At 45.3% G+C, this 14,116-nt stretch overlaps 2 protein-coding genes across 2 annotated transcripts in view; one reads left to right on the forward strand and one right to left on the reverse strand.

The window, feature by feature from the left end:
* Window positions 1-5,949, reverse strand: part of PEX14 (peroxisomal biogenesis factor 14) — a 77,806-nt gene extending 71,857 nt beyond the window's left edge. The window contains exon 1 of the mRNA XM_084494894.1: window positions 5,844-5,949. Within this exon, the coding sequence (XP_084351020.1) occupies window positions 5,844-5,879 (36 nt within the window). The 5' untranslated portion in view covers window positions 5,880-5,949. The remainder of the gene's footprint in view (window positions 1-5,843) is intronic.
* On the forward strand, window positions 5,892-10,215 carry DFFA (DNA fragmentation factor subunit alpha). Its single transcript, XM_084494896.1, has 6 exons — window positions 5,892-6,080; window positions 6,237-6,398; window positions 7,106-7,233; window positions 8,041-8,230; window positions 8,629-8,783; window positions 9,477-10,215. Exons 1-6 carry the CDS (start codon window positions 5,984-5,986, stop codon window positions 9,678-9,680), a joined length of 936 nt encoding a protein of 311 aa, XP_084351022.1. The 5' UTR covers window positions 5,892-5,983; the 3' UTR covers window positions 9,681-10,215.
* The last annotated feature ends 3,901 nt before the right edge of the window (window positions 10,216-14,116 follow it).

Here is a 14,116-nt window from a genome sequence, read left to right on the forward strand (position 1 = left end):
TAGCTTTAGGACAAATGCTGAACACTTCCCCTTGCACACTAGGAAGGAGTGAGACACAGTAGGAAAGTGAAACAAGCTGATTTAGGCAGGACAGAAAGTCAAAGGTGGGCCTAGACTTAAAATTCAGGAGCTTCCACTCTCCTGCTGTAATTTTTTAGCCGAGTCCCACATTTTGTGAAATTTTTCCCTGGGCTTGTCTGTAGTGCTGAAAAAAAGCAAAGTTTGATTCCTGTATGCCTGAAATACATTGGCTCTCCCAAAGTTTTATCATAAACTAAACTTAACCTTGGTCAACCACCTACTTTCCAATGGGATTCACATGATGTTAAGATGGTCTAACCCTATATTGCCTTCACTGTGTTTTTATCTTAGTAGAGCTGACACATACAGGTTACCTCAATGGTAAAAAAAAAATGCAATTTTACTGGTAAAGAAATATGTTTTAGGCTCACTTACAGAAAAGAGATCCTATTCATGGAGTACAGTGAAAGCTAAAACTTTTGAGCGATACCATAGAAGTCCTTAAATGACTTTCTGTCCTCCAATTGCATTCATCACTTTTATGCAATACACCACACCTCCAAAGCAACTCAAGATTTTTTTTCCCATCTACAAAATACTCAAAAAATACAGAAAGAAGTATACATTGCCACAAGAGGGTGCCAGTAACCCAAACATACTGCAGCTCAGCTGCTTCCAGATACATATGCATCATTCCCAGGGCCCAGCTAGATGTCACAGCCAGGCAGTGATTTTCCCAAGAGGCCCTTATCCTCGTTTTTGTGAGCCAACTGAATATCTCCTAAAATTTCAGTCACTATCAATTCATTTAATATAACCACTGCAAATACCAGCTTATCAGCTTCAACGCCATGCTGGAAGTCCCACTGCCTGCTGTAGGGGAGGCAACACTGTGTGATAGCAAGAAAAGGGCACCTCTCTTCAGGCTTGTCACTGGCTTCCTATTTTTATATGCACAGTGCATCTGCTTTCAAATCTTTTATAGCTGGATGAAAAAAAAAAAAAAAAAAAAAAAAAAAAAAAAGAATAGTCTCAAGCTTGCTCCACTCCTCCAAAAATGTGGAAAACATATGAGAATCAAAACAAGAATATGGCTTGCAGGGTTTATTAGTAAGTTAGTTGAGCCTCTCTAGGTTGTGGATAAACTTCTTTGGTACACATGCCCTACTTTGCTTCTTTAGTCATGTCCCAGGACTAACACAGGTATCTTCCTATGGTGAATACTCCTGATTAATAGGACACTGAAGTTAAGGAAGAGATTCTCATCAAATTCAGTTAGTACAGGGTCAGAGCTGCTGAGACAAGGCAGCCAAAGCGTAGCACAGATAAAATTCCTGTTAAATACTTCAAAAAAGTACCAAGAGCTGATAACTACTATTTCCATGGAACTACTCCATCAAGATACTCGTGTTAAGTGTTGAGCTTTCTACGAATGTGCATATTTTGCTATCTGCAGCATGTTTCAAGGAAAATTTGAAGCATTTTAACTATTTAAGCTGGCTTTGCAAAGAATTGTGAGGAGCAAACAGCGAGGTCGCAAAGCCACAAAGAAAGAAACCATCTCCCTGCACTGCCCACCACAGAATTCACATCCTCAGAAAGTTCCCAGAGCCTCCAATGCTTGTATGCTCTGCCCTAAGGAGCTGCCGTAGTGTTTATGGACTGTCGGACACAATATTTAGCCAACCTGGGACACTGCCCAAAGAAAAGCATCTGGCATGAAGGCAGGTTACTGTGAGAAAATGTGTATTAAGTGGATGGGTAAGAGGCTTGATGCTGAATACGCATACTCAGAAATTCTGATGCGTGTGTGAGCAGCCCGTTGACATATTTGATTAGTCGGATAACTTATGGTCCAACACTTTAAATGGGATCTGCATTTTCCTTCCAGCAAGACTTCCAAGCACAGCACATACTGTAACAGCGAAGGAAGCTTAGTGTAAGGCAGGAGTCAGCAGCCCTCTGGAACATGGTGGCTCTGACACAAGTCAGGGAAGAATACATCCATTCCACGTACAAGCGGGTCATTAGCCTGTATTTAACGAAACAATGGATATCCAGTCCAGAGACCTAATATCCTATATCATAAACCATCCTTTAAGATAAACACAGCAGAGAATCCTGAGGCTAAACACTTGAGCAAGAGGGAAGGAAAAAAATCCCTATATATTGGCTAACAGTGCAACCAGAGAAGTCTCTGGAGCAAGAAATCAGGCATCTTTCAACACCTTTGTTTATAATCTTTAATTATCTCTTTACATGAAGGCAAAATGCAGCTAGATGGCAGACTCAGCCCAAGGCTGCCATAATGAAGCTTTGGAAAGAAAACAATTAATATTTGGGCCTTTGTATTCCTCTTGCTTCCCCACTAACTGACAAGTCAGAGCATCACCAAGCATAGAAGGTGTTCGAGCACCAACGCATTCTGTTCACGTTGTCACCTCTCCATTCCCAGTCTCTCACATGACATTTACACGCAGCTTGGCTACAGCAAAGAGAGCCTTGCAATGTTATGAAACAAACAGAACAATTCCACGCACAGAATCCACTCTTTCCTGCCTCAACGGCTGCACAACCGTTTTGGTACCAAGTCCAGCTCAGCCACTGACTGTACCAACTTCAGGCCTTTTATGACTCACAGCAACTCGCCACACACCGACTTCCAGGCTACAGGATTCCTCCTTCTGCACATAATTACATGGACAATTAAGTATCATTTTGTGTCCCAAACTAAACAGCTTTGAAAATTTAGACATGGTTATCTAAACCAAGCGCTAAATAACGTTAAAAAAAATAATAATAACTTTCTCTAACACTGGGATTCAAAGTTACATGCAACACTGAGGAACTGGGTTGCTGGCTGGCTGGGCCAACAAAACTCTCCAAATATCCTGTCAAGGTACTCAGCACCAAAGAAATGCACCAAAGAAATACTGATAGCCAAGAAAAATCAGTAACTGGTTACTCTATTCACAGGCCATACTCTTCTCTTGCTCTTCCCTTACTTTTATTATTAGGAAGAGTCATAGGGAGATGGGCTTTTTTTTTTTTTTAGCAAAGACATTGTTAAAAGACCTAAGGAACGTGATTTTTAACCAATTAATGAATCTTTACATCTCTGGTAGAAATGTTTATTGCCTTTAGAATATAGAACCACAGAATCATAGAATATCCCGAGTTGGAAGGGACCCACAAGGATCATCAATTCCAACTCCTGGCACCACACAGATCTACCCAAAATCTAAGTGCACAGTCCAAACGCTTCTTAAACTCCAACAGGCTTGGTGCAGTGACTGCTTCCCTGGGTGCGACAACCCTCTCAGTGAAGAATCTCTTCCTGATGTCTAGCCTAAACCTCCAATTTCATTTAGCTCCAAAACCACCCCCCACAATGCTTGAGGCAATATATTAATTCATGAGAATGAGAAAATGAAACTAGAGTAAAACAGACAGCAAGCCAAAAGATATCTGACACTCCCTTTGCAGCACCTAAACTAGCTAGATTTGTAACAGAAAATGACAGAAGCCAAACATAAACACATTGAGCAAATCACTGCTACTACTCATAGCCTTATGTTGAACGCTTGATAATAAATAAACAAGTATCTTCAGTGGTGGAAAGTAAATATTTCCTTCAAGTTCTTTAAACATCTAGCGTGCAATAAGGACAACTTTTTGCATACCAGTGTCAAGACTGCAGTGGCCGCTCAACAGTAGTGGCATTTACATTCTGGTAGGCTAATAAAAGACACTGTCATTATTCTGTTTTATTCCAAAATTGTGCCCTTAGGAATTCATCTCCCGGGCAATATACCCTTTAATCATAGATTACACCCCTTTTTTTTTCCAGCCAAACTTGGAAGATGCTTTCAAATTCTACCCAAGTCGACAGAACTTGAGAGTACTGAACAGTTCTCACCACAGATCTGGAGCAGCCTTGGTGAGCCGTGTCTCACACGAGCACACAACGTGGGGAAGGAGGAATTCAATAGAGAATTAGGGCTGCTCCTGGCGTGTGGGAAGGGGTGCCGAGAGGCATGGCCACCCTTTAGCCAAACCTGGCTGTTTCCTCCCACACCTGAAGCAAGGCAAATCGCCAGAGGTGCCCTTTAATCCAGCTCTGCAGCTAACAAAGTCCTGACAGGCCAGGAGCCAAACAGGGCACAAATAATTGGCTCTTGCCTGAGAATCCCGTGGTTTTGCATACAATGTGGCACATTCCAGCAAGGATGCGGTTAATTGACCATTTCCTCCTAGGGTGGCTTCAGATTGTCTCCCTCCTCAGCGCTGCCAGACACTAACGTCTCTGTGGTGAGAAGTTCCTTTCCAGCAGCCTGTATCCAAAATGCAAACAAGCCCTGAGGTAAAGCAACACTAAAGAACTATAAAACAAAAATGTGAAGGGTGCAATGGGAGGATACTGTACCCAAACTCATGAGAACCCGAAAGTTTCTCGGGCACTCACATTTGCCCATTAACCAGCTTTCTTTATCTAAACCTGCAGTCAGCTGCCTTGTGGACTGCCCAGTGGCTCACAGATCTGTCTTGGGTTGTTTCAGGTTTCCTGCTGCTGAAGGCATTCGTTCTGAGCACGAGGAATGGATTGCAGTGCCTGCACCTCAAGCTGCTGTTGATGAAAGCACATAGCCATAGCAAAACTGCCCAGCAAGCCTACCGCTAGTTTGGCAAGAGGGCCTTTCACAACCTGGCAGATTTGTACTGATTAGTCAGGGCACATGCTTTATGTAATGTATTGCTATCACAGTTCACTTCAGCGTTGGGCCCCACAAACTCAACCAGTCCCAAATAAAAGTACCAGCGGAGAGGTGCGCGGCCATTGAGTCAAATCAGGAGAGATTTGAGCGATTGCACAAGAAAGCGTGGCAGACTTCGCTCTGTTTTCCTCCCTCCTGCTGAACTGCCAGCCCTTTCATCTCCCGGCTGCTGCAGAGCAAGGCCCTGCTGCAGCCACCTCGGGGGTGGTTTTACAGATTTCCACGGCTGCCACACGTTCAGGTGTCTGTGGGGGATACTGGTGGGACGGGGAAGGTGCCGGGTCACTGAACTGGGGCCAGCTGAGTTTGCAGCGGGCCTGAAGTTACACTGGGCCATCGGTAAGCCAGCACAGCTGGCTGAAACCCATGCTGCGATGATTCCCTTTTCATTTCAGGTCCTGGTTTATAAAACCATGGCATTTTCAGTGCATTCCTTGAGCATGCACCCAAACCAGCGAACCCACGGACCCTTCACCCTCCACACTCGGTTGCTGACAAGGTTTGGGCTGCATCTGTCACGGCGCTGCCCTTTCTGCAGGGATCTCGGGGACTCGAAGCCCTGCTGAACCTGGAGGTGCCGTCCGGCCTTTTTAGTAATAAGCAATAAACCGGCCTTTCTCATGACTGTGGCCCTGAGACTTTCTCACTGTTTCCAGCCAGAACCACAACCACAACCATTTCCCCCAACCAACGCTGCCCACCTCCAACCCCGCTGCCCCCCGAGCTGCCTGCTCTCCCTTCCCGTGTTTTGGAGGGGGATTTTGGTATTTTTTGTGTTTTTTTCCCCCCTCATTTTTCCTACACAGCCCGGGGGGGGTCGGCGCCTCCTCAGCAAGCAGCGACCGTTGGGGAGGGTGAAGGAGAAGGGGGGGGGGGGGGAGGGCGCCGGGGTCGCGTGAGGCGGGATGGGGGGGGGGGGGGCGCTGAGTCCCGGGGCCCTGCCCACGATCGTTCCCCGGCGGCAGCGCCCGGGCCCCGGCCCCGGCCCCGGCCCGCCCCCGGGGGGGTGGCGGAGCACAGCGGGCAGCGAGCGCCGGCCCCGCGTACCTGGCTGGGCTGCTCCGCTTGCTCCGAGGAGGCCATCTTGGCAGGCCCGGTTAATCCATCCCCGCCCAGCCGGCGGCACAGCCCGCCCCGCCGCCCGGCGGAACTACACGTCCCGGCGTGCCCGGGGAGGGAGCCCGGCCATGGCGGCGAGGCCCAAACGCTGCCTGGTGAGGCGGGGAGGGGGGAGAAAACAGCACGGCCTGGCCGCCTCCTGCCTGAGGGAGCTGCGACAGAAAGGTGAGGGGACAACGCCGGGGCCGCTGCTCAGGCGGCTTCGACCGCCTCAGGGCGCTGCCCGGCCCCGCGGTGGGGTGACAGAGCTGCGCGTCCCCCGTGCTTGTCACGCAAAATGTTGTGTTTTTTTTGGTGTTTTCTTTCTTTTTTTTGCCTCAGCCAGCGGTGTTCTGGCCATCGATAAAGCCTTGGAGCCCATCACCATCGTGCTGGCGGAGGACGGCACCATCGTGGACGATGAGGATTACTTCAGGTGCCTGCCGCCCAACACCAAGTTCGTGGCGCTGGCGAAGGACGAGAAGTGGGGCGGGAGGAGCCCAGGTACGGGCTGGGGGTGCTGGGTGGGCTCCCCGAGCCAAGAATACTCCTGATATTAACTCAGGAACAGCCTGTGCTGCCTGGCTGCTTGCTCCTCTTCCTGCAAACCCAGCGAACAAAACAGCGAGCGACGGAGAGAGCAGAGCCACGAGGGGAGCATCCTCCTTGGGAGGAGAAGCTGAGGGAGCTGGGCCTCTTCCATAATAAGGGATGACCTTATTAATGTTTGTCAATATGTGAAGGGTGAGTGTCAGGAGGCTGGAGCCAGGCTCTTCTTTGGAACACCCAATGATAGGACAAGGGGCAGTGGGTGGAAACTGGAACATAGGAGGTTCCATACACAGGTTCCGCATAAATATGAGACAAAACTTTTTTACGGTGAGGGTGACAGAACACTGAACAGGCTGCCCGGGGGGGGTGTGGAGTCTCTTTCTCTACAGACATTCAAAACCTGCCTGGATACGTTCCTGTCTGACATGATCTAGGTGTTCCTGCTCCAGCAGGGGGATTGGACTAGATGATCTTTCAAGGTCCCTTCCCATCCCTAACATTCTGCGATTCTGAGAAGTGGGAGTAACAGACCTCACTGCTGTTTTGATGCTGATCAAACAACCCTAAACAGCGTCACACAGCTTCCAGCACAAAGTCAGGGCTCTTGTTCCTGTGTTGCTTACTTGTGTTTCCATCTTTTCGCGGGTGACTCGTGTCAGGCAGCGGAACAACCTGGCTCTCAGATGTGGATGAAGTGGACGGTGCTGCAGAGAAGTGGAAGCAGCTGGCCAGGCAGCTGAAGGATGACCTGTCTAATATCATCCTGATGTCCGAAGAAGACTTACAGGTACACAGGGAAAAACTATTCTTAGCTTTGCTCAACATCCATTTATTGCAGTAGATGGCACAGAACAGAATAAGCACACGAGATCTCAAAGTTTAATTCAGCTGTTGTATTTTGGCTGTGATGCTAGACTGAAATTTCTCCTTGACTTGTTTCACCATCAGGGCATGTGTTTGAGGAGGATGCTCTTCATCACTGATTGTCCTTCACAGCATGTCTAATTCTGGCTGTAGGAGAGTGAAAAAGGAAGTGTGGGACAAATGACAGCAGAGGTGGGCTCTTTTCATAGAAAGTAGACACCTGTGTAAAGCCTCAGAAGGGAGGGTAGAGCAGCATGCCAAATTTGTCTGCTCCAAGGGAGGATGAAGAGCTGCTGACAGCTTCCAGAGCTCATTGTTTCAAGTATGGGAGTGCCTAACACCCTGTGTGTGGTGAGGCATGGTGTTAACAGCCTCCTGGTGCCTTCCTGCACTGTGCAGCTTCCCAAGTGCCAGCCTGTTGTATTTCTTTTATGTGTTCCCATACACACGTAAGAATTGGTGCTTTGATTGCCAGAAATTGACAGGATGTTTGTTAAAAACATACAGTTCTACACCTCCCTGAAGACCTTTTGGCTGCTGGTAAAGAATGTGGGCTGGTGGAGTACCACTACAGCCTCTCAGAACCAGGCTGACTTGCTGTGACACGAAAACCTTGTGAAACGTGTTAGCTTTCATGAAGGTGGAGGCTCTGTCATTCAGGAGGCTTGCTGTTTGTACTGCAGTTGGTGTAATGGAATGAGTTAACAGGAGCACTCCTATTTTTTTCAAGGTGCTTATTGATGTACCGCATTCAGACCTGGCAGAGGAACTTGCCCAAAGTCAAACCAAAATCCAGGCATTGCAGAACACCCTGCAGCAGGTGCTGGACAGACGAGAAGAAGAACGCCAGTCAAAGCAGCTCCTGGAACTCTACCTAGAGGCCTTGAAAAACGAAGGCAGTATCTTAAGCAAAGTAGCAGGTAGGCAGCATTAGGATACTAACAAATGAGATTTTCAGAAAAGCCTGAAATAGTTGAATAGAACAAATAAGGTGGAGGGAAAGAGTGGAGTGAGCCACTTGCTTAGCAGCTATTAATATGACTGATGTATTAAGCTGGTGTAGCATAAGAATTCTCTGAATGGGAGAGATCAGGAGTCCTTTTGCTGCTTTGTCACGATTCTCACGCCTGAAAGTAGAATACTGGGGGGAAAAGCATAAATCATGTAGTAATCCTTAGCATAATAGATTTCCTAAGTTACAGGCTGCATCTAGATACAACGTATACCTTACTAATCTCAAAAACAACAATGCAGTCTGAGCTACTTTTCTTGTCCTGTGCCTGTCACAGGCTGTAATGATTTTGCTGCCACTTTTCAGAGTCTGAGACCGTACCAGGAAAGGAGATGGATGTGGTTGACACAGGTACCAGCAGCACTGGCACTTCAGCCAAAACAGCACTCAGTGACCACCTCCTTGCTGTTCTGAAAGGGAAACCTGTCCCAGAGCTCTGCTTGGACAGTCAGGATCTAGAGGTGGGTGAGGATCACATAACCATACTCTGGCAAATCTCTCTGGTGAAAGGGGTGATGGGGGAAGCTGTCCCTGCCTCTGGAGGCTCTACTGTCAATATACCTCAGTCTTAAAGTGCTGAGGTTTAGCCCGTTTTTCTTCTTCAGTAACACTACCTCCTGCTTCGCTGTTAAATGCAGCTGATAATCCTCCAAGTACTCTAGGACATACTTGGAAAAGCCACAGGAAAAAATTGTGGTTTTGATCTCTGCCAAATCTTGATAGCAGACAGCCAGTGCTTCAGCTGTATTACCAGCAAGTCTTTTGGATGCAGATACATTTAGCTGTATTTGTGTGCATCCCAAGGCAAAATAAAAACCTCCTTATTTTGGAAAATAGTGTAAATAAACCATAGCTTTGAAAGGAAAGTCTAGGTAAACTAACCATTAGGATGTGTTCTGATACTATGAGTCTAAGTTTCTACAGAAAAGCAACTGCTTTCTGTTTGCTTGAACATTGGAACATAGCTTCAAATTCTAAGTACCAGTAGAAAGAAAAATACAGTAACCTAAAAGATGAAATATGTAAGCTAGAAACATCACCAAATTGGCATTGTTAAATAGGTGTCTAATTGCTCCTGTTCTTAGTGCAGGCAGAGGAGGTTGTGGTGTTAAAGCATCAGTGGAGAAGACTGTTACAAATCTGTCTCATTACAGCTGGTCGTGAAAGAAGACACACAAGCCCTGGCTGCAGCTCTCAGCTGGGACAAGCAGAAAGCTGAAGCTCTGCAGCAAGCCTGCGATCAGGAGCTCTCCAAGCGCCTACAGCAAGTGCAGACCTTGCATTCCCTGAGGAGCACATCAAAGGGCAAGAAAACGCTACCTTGGGGAGACTGGCTTAGTTCAAAACGTAAAAAATAAGACTCTTGTTCTGCCTCAAGTGCCAAGGGAATGCAAGTGGGGTGTGCTGTAGTGGTTTTTTTTTATTGTTTGTTTTTTTAAATTGCAATCAACGTAAACACGATACGTCCTGGCAGCCATAGTTTGCTGGTCATACCATGGTCTGGCTGTAGATGACTAAAATCTGGACATTGTCCTGAGGCTTAAACTCCTGTGATGACTCAAATCATGTGTAACCAAAGGGATTTAGACTTTTTGCAGACTACTAGAACAATGGAATTACTAAACACAGCATGTAAGAGTTCAGCTTTGAATAGCTGCTTGGGAGCCAGAAAATTCCATCTGATAATGCTGGATTTAGCTTCTGGAGCCTCCGGCAGTTTGGTTACTTTATCTTCCCACCATTTGCAGTGTAAAGGATGAAATTCATCTACCTCGTGGACATTAACAAATAGGAAGAAGGCATTCTGAGGATTGCTCATTGAACACAGCATGCTTTTTCTTTGGAGGGGTTTGTTGTGATTTGGCCTATTAAAGTTGTCATGTGGTTTTTCCAGCTGCTGTCTGGCCTTAAGCTCTAGCCTGGCATCTAGGAACTTGAACTTCTATCTAATTTCACCAGTTAAAAGTAAAATCAAAACCTCTTAATTTCTGTGGCTTTTTTTTCTCTGTAAGGAACTCCTGCCTCGAGTGCAGTGTAAGCACTAATTTGTAAAATAGCAAAAGTGGAAATGCTTGTTTTGAAAGGCTGTGGGACGGAAGACTGTCATGGTTCCGCTCGAGTGGGCAACCGAGCTCCACCACAGCTGCTCTCTCACTCCCCCTCCTCAAAGAGGAACGGGGAGAAAATACGATGAAAAGGGCTCAGAGGTTGAGATAAGGACGAGGAGATCACACAGTAATTATTGTAATGGGCAAAACAGACTCTGCACAGGGAGATAGTAAGATTTATTGCTTATTACTAACAAGCTAGAGAAGTGAGAGACAAAGGAAAGAAACCAAAAGCACCTTCCCCCCCATCCGCCCTCTTCCACCTCCTCCCCCCGAGCGGCACAGGGGAACGGGGGAACGGGGGTTATGGTCAGTCTACAGCACTTCTCTGCCGCTCCTTCTCGGTCACTCTCGTCCAAACGAGACGAGACAAACCCGCCAAGGTAAACGTTACATACTCACCATGGTAGAAGCAACTACTGGGTGGCTGGAAACATATCCAGTAAACCATGCCACGGCCCAAAACACTACCTTGGGCCTGGAAAGACAAGTGCTGTGGTGACATGGTACACCAGAGAGAATTGAGTCTGACAATGGGAGTCACTTCCGAAACAATTTGGTCACTTCCTGGGCCAAGAGACATGGCATTGAGTGGGTGTATCACATCCCTTATCACCCACACGCCTCTGGGAAGGTTGAGAGGTACAATGGACTGTTAAAAACTATGCTGCGAGCATTGGGTGCTGGGATGTGGAAATATTAGGATATAAATCTACCAGAGGCCGCTTGGCTAGTTAACAACAGGGGGTCCGACAGCCGTCCTGGTCCTGCTGAAACAAAACCCCGACACACTGTAGGAGAAGCTAAAGGCCCTGTAGCGCATGTGGGGAAGCAGATGGGGAAGGTGGTGTGGGTTACCCTGCCATGGGAAAAGGACTAGGGTATACCTGGTGAGTAATGCAGAAAGATGGGGATATCAAGTGTGTGCCTCAAGGACATCTCAAACCTCGAGTTCTCTGTGTTGTATTTTCTCCCCCTTCCTCTTTGAGGAGAGGGGGAGTGAGAGAGCGGTTGTGGTGGAAGTTGGCTGCCCACCTGAGTAAAACCACCACGAAGACTTCTATTTGGCCTGTCTGTATTCCTATCCGAATCACTGGTATGGTATCATAACACCTCTGTATTAACCTGCTTATTTTTAATTTGGTTGAAGTCTTTTTCTAATGTCATTAAAACCTTTTTACTATACTGTTGGACCAGTTTTGATATTCCTGATGGTGGCTATGGTTGAAGAATGTGCCAATATGTACACTATTACTTTAGGGATAGAAGAAGAACTTAAAATACAAAAGTATTCCATATTTAACCTGTCTGAAGATGATATTTGGGTATAGGTGTGAACATGGTGAGAGTTTTGGTGTAATCTTTTCTTCTCCTGTGAGAATGTAAAATGTATACAAAAGCAGCTGAAAGGTGAGCTGAAACTTCCGGGAAAGTTTTTGTAGGTATAAATCCTTCCTAGTATCATGCAAAATCCACCAATTTAACATAACCTTAAACCTTTAACATAACCTTAAATGGTACTGGATGCTGTCTGCTGAGTATTGCTACAGCAGGTACTGTATATAGATACACTGGAAGTCTAACTTTGCATGTGGTTAATTCAGTAACTAAAATATTCTTATCAGTTTAGTACATCTGTGCAGGTAAGCAAAAAATACTTCAAGGAACTTCTGAAGATGCTACTCCCTGAGATCTGGCTGGAATTTGGGGGTAAGCCTTCAGTCAACTTTTTGGACAATCTGTTTCGCTTGGGCAAGTGACTGCTTCTTACAGTGTATGCTTCTGGCTTGTAACATCATAGGCCACGGCAGGTAAAAGGGGTTCCTGCTGCTTTAAATAGCTACTTATTGCACGCTTTTTATATTCGAGGCTTTCTGAAAGAACACGTATGGCTGTCCATTAACAATTTCTGAAGCATGCTGTATTGCACTCAAAGCTAATTACACTGGCTACCCATTGAAACTGAGTGCATTGAGCAGATTAGCTGTCAGCAGGCTTTTTCTGTGAGCTTATGTCTCTGCCTGTGATTACCACTCTTCCCCTTTTAAACCCTTTTTTCAGTCTTGCTCAAAGCTTCAGTGCTTTGCTTTTTTCAAGCTCAGCTTAGCAATGGAAATCCTACTGCTCACCCTGTACAAGAGGAAAGGGGTTTTACCTATCACTTTTCCATATATCTGAAATAACAGCATAATTACTTCAATCCTACATGTATTACAAACATTTTAACTACTTCAGGAGAACACTGAGATGGGAGTCACAGAGACCGTGCTGATACTTCTTGTAGAAGGCAGTGATGGTCCTTCCAATCTAGCCTTAAGAAAAAAGAGGGTTTTCATTTCTGCTTTTTTTCTGTTATCAAGTTTAGAGCTCTTCAGATGCCTGTAAATTACTAAATGCTGCAGTTCTTACGCTACAGAATTCAAATCATCAACTAGATGTAGCACAGTATAATTTTAATTGTTACTCTTAATTGTTCTGTTCTACTAACAACAAAAACAGATTTTCATAAGCTGATGGGAGCTGCAGTTAAACTCTATCCTAAAGCTGAGCTGAAGTAATCTTGAGTATTATCTGCAAAGAACACATACACAGTACTTAGCTTTCTTTAAAACTCTATTATAGTCAACATCCTTCAAATGTCTCTGTGACAAATGAGAAGCGATTAGCTAATAGGCTAACAGACTCCAGTGCTATACCTCATCCTCTAATTTCTATGAAAAATCCTTTTATAATAGTCAAGTTTATGTACTGCTTCTTGGATCTCTTTCAATAGTGCAATCAATCAAACAAAGCTGAAAACTCCTAAAACATCTCCATTAATGGGATTTTTAAACCTAACAGTTCAATTATCCTTATAAATTGATTTTTTTTAGGGTAGACTTTATTATAGATCTTTAGATCATTACATTCCAAAAGTCAGCTCAGAGCTAGAATTTCCTGTCAGTGATAACAAAATAATCTCTGCCAGATCTAATGTTTCCACAGCAAACAATTACAAGGCTTTTCAGTAAACAATCTCTAGCTTTCAGCCAGCATCTTCTGCATTCTGCAGTGAAATATGCGTATGTGTTCGGACAGGAAGTGACAGATTTCAGACAAGGACTACAAAACCGTCTCTCCTTCAGTGAGAAGTGGGTAAGAGCAAAAAACAATACTGGGTTTTTGTCCTGGGTTATTACTCTTTTAGTCAGTAGAAAAGTTTTCTAAAGTAGAGTAAGTTTTCTAAAAGCCCATCTCATCCCTGGAACTGGAGCAGTTTGGAACTAGAAAACAGGAGGGTGTTTAGAAGTGTGATTGTGAAAAATGTCCCGTATAGATCCAGAGGGAGAGATTCTTGCTTTTTTTTTTTTTCCTGCACTGCAACGCTTGGTTTTATTTGATCAATACTGAATAGTTACAGCCTACAAAAAGCCTGGTTTTTCTCCCCACCCGCCACTGTTTGATAGCTCAAACACAGAGCAAGAATAAAAGGCAGCGCATGTAAGGAGCCTAGAATATTACTTTTCTCCCATGTGCCAGGTACAAATGAATGACCCTAGTCCAGAAATAGTACTGTTCTTTCAAGAGAGAATGATTTTAAACAAGAAGCAAAGCTATACCTAGAAGTTTTTCAGGGCAATTAGAGCTATCCTGTAATCATGGTGTAGTATTTAAGGGCTGAGAATTACTGAAATGAGAACCTGATA

Source organism: Aythya ferina (assembly GCF_964211825.1).
Source record: "Aythya ferina genome assembly, chromosome: 21".
Lineage (NCBI taxonomy): Eukaryota > Metazoa > Chordata > Aves > Anseriformes > Anatidae > Aythya > Aythya ferina.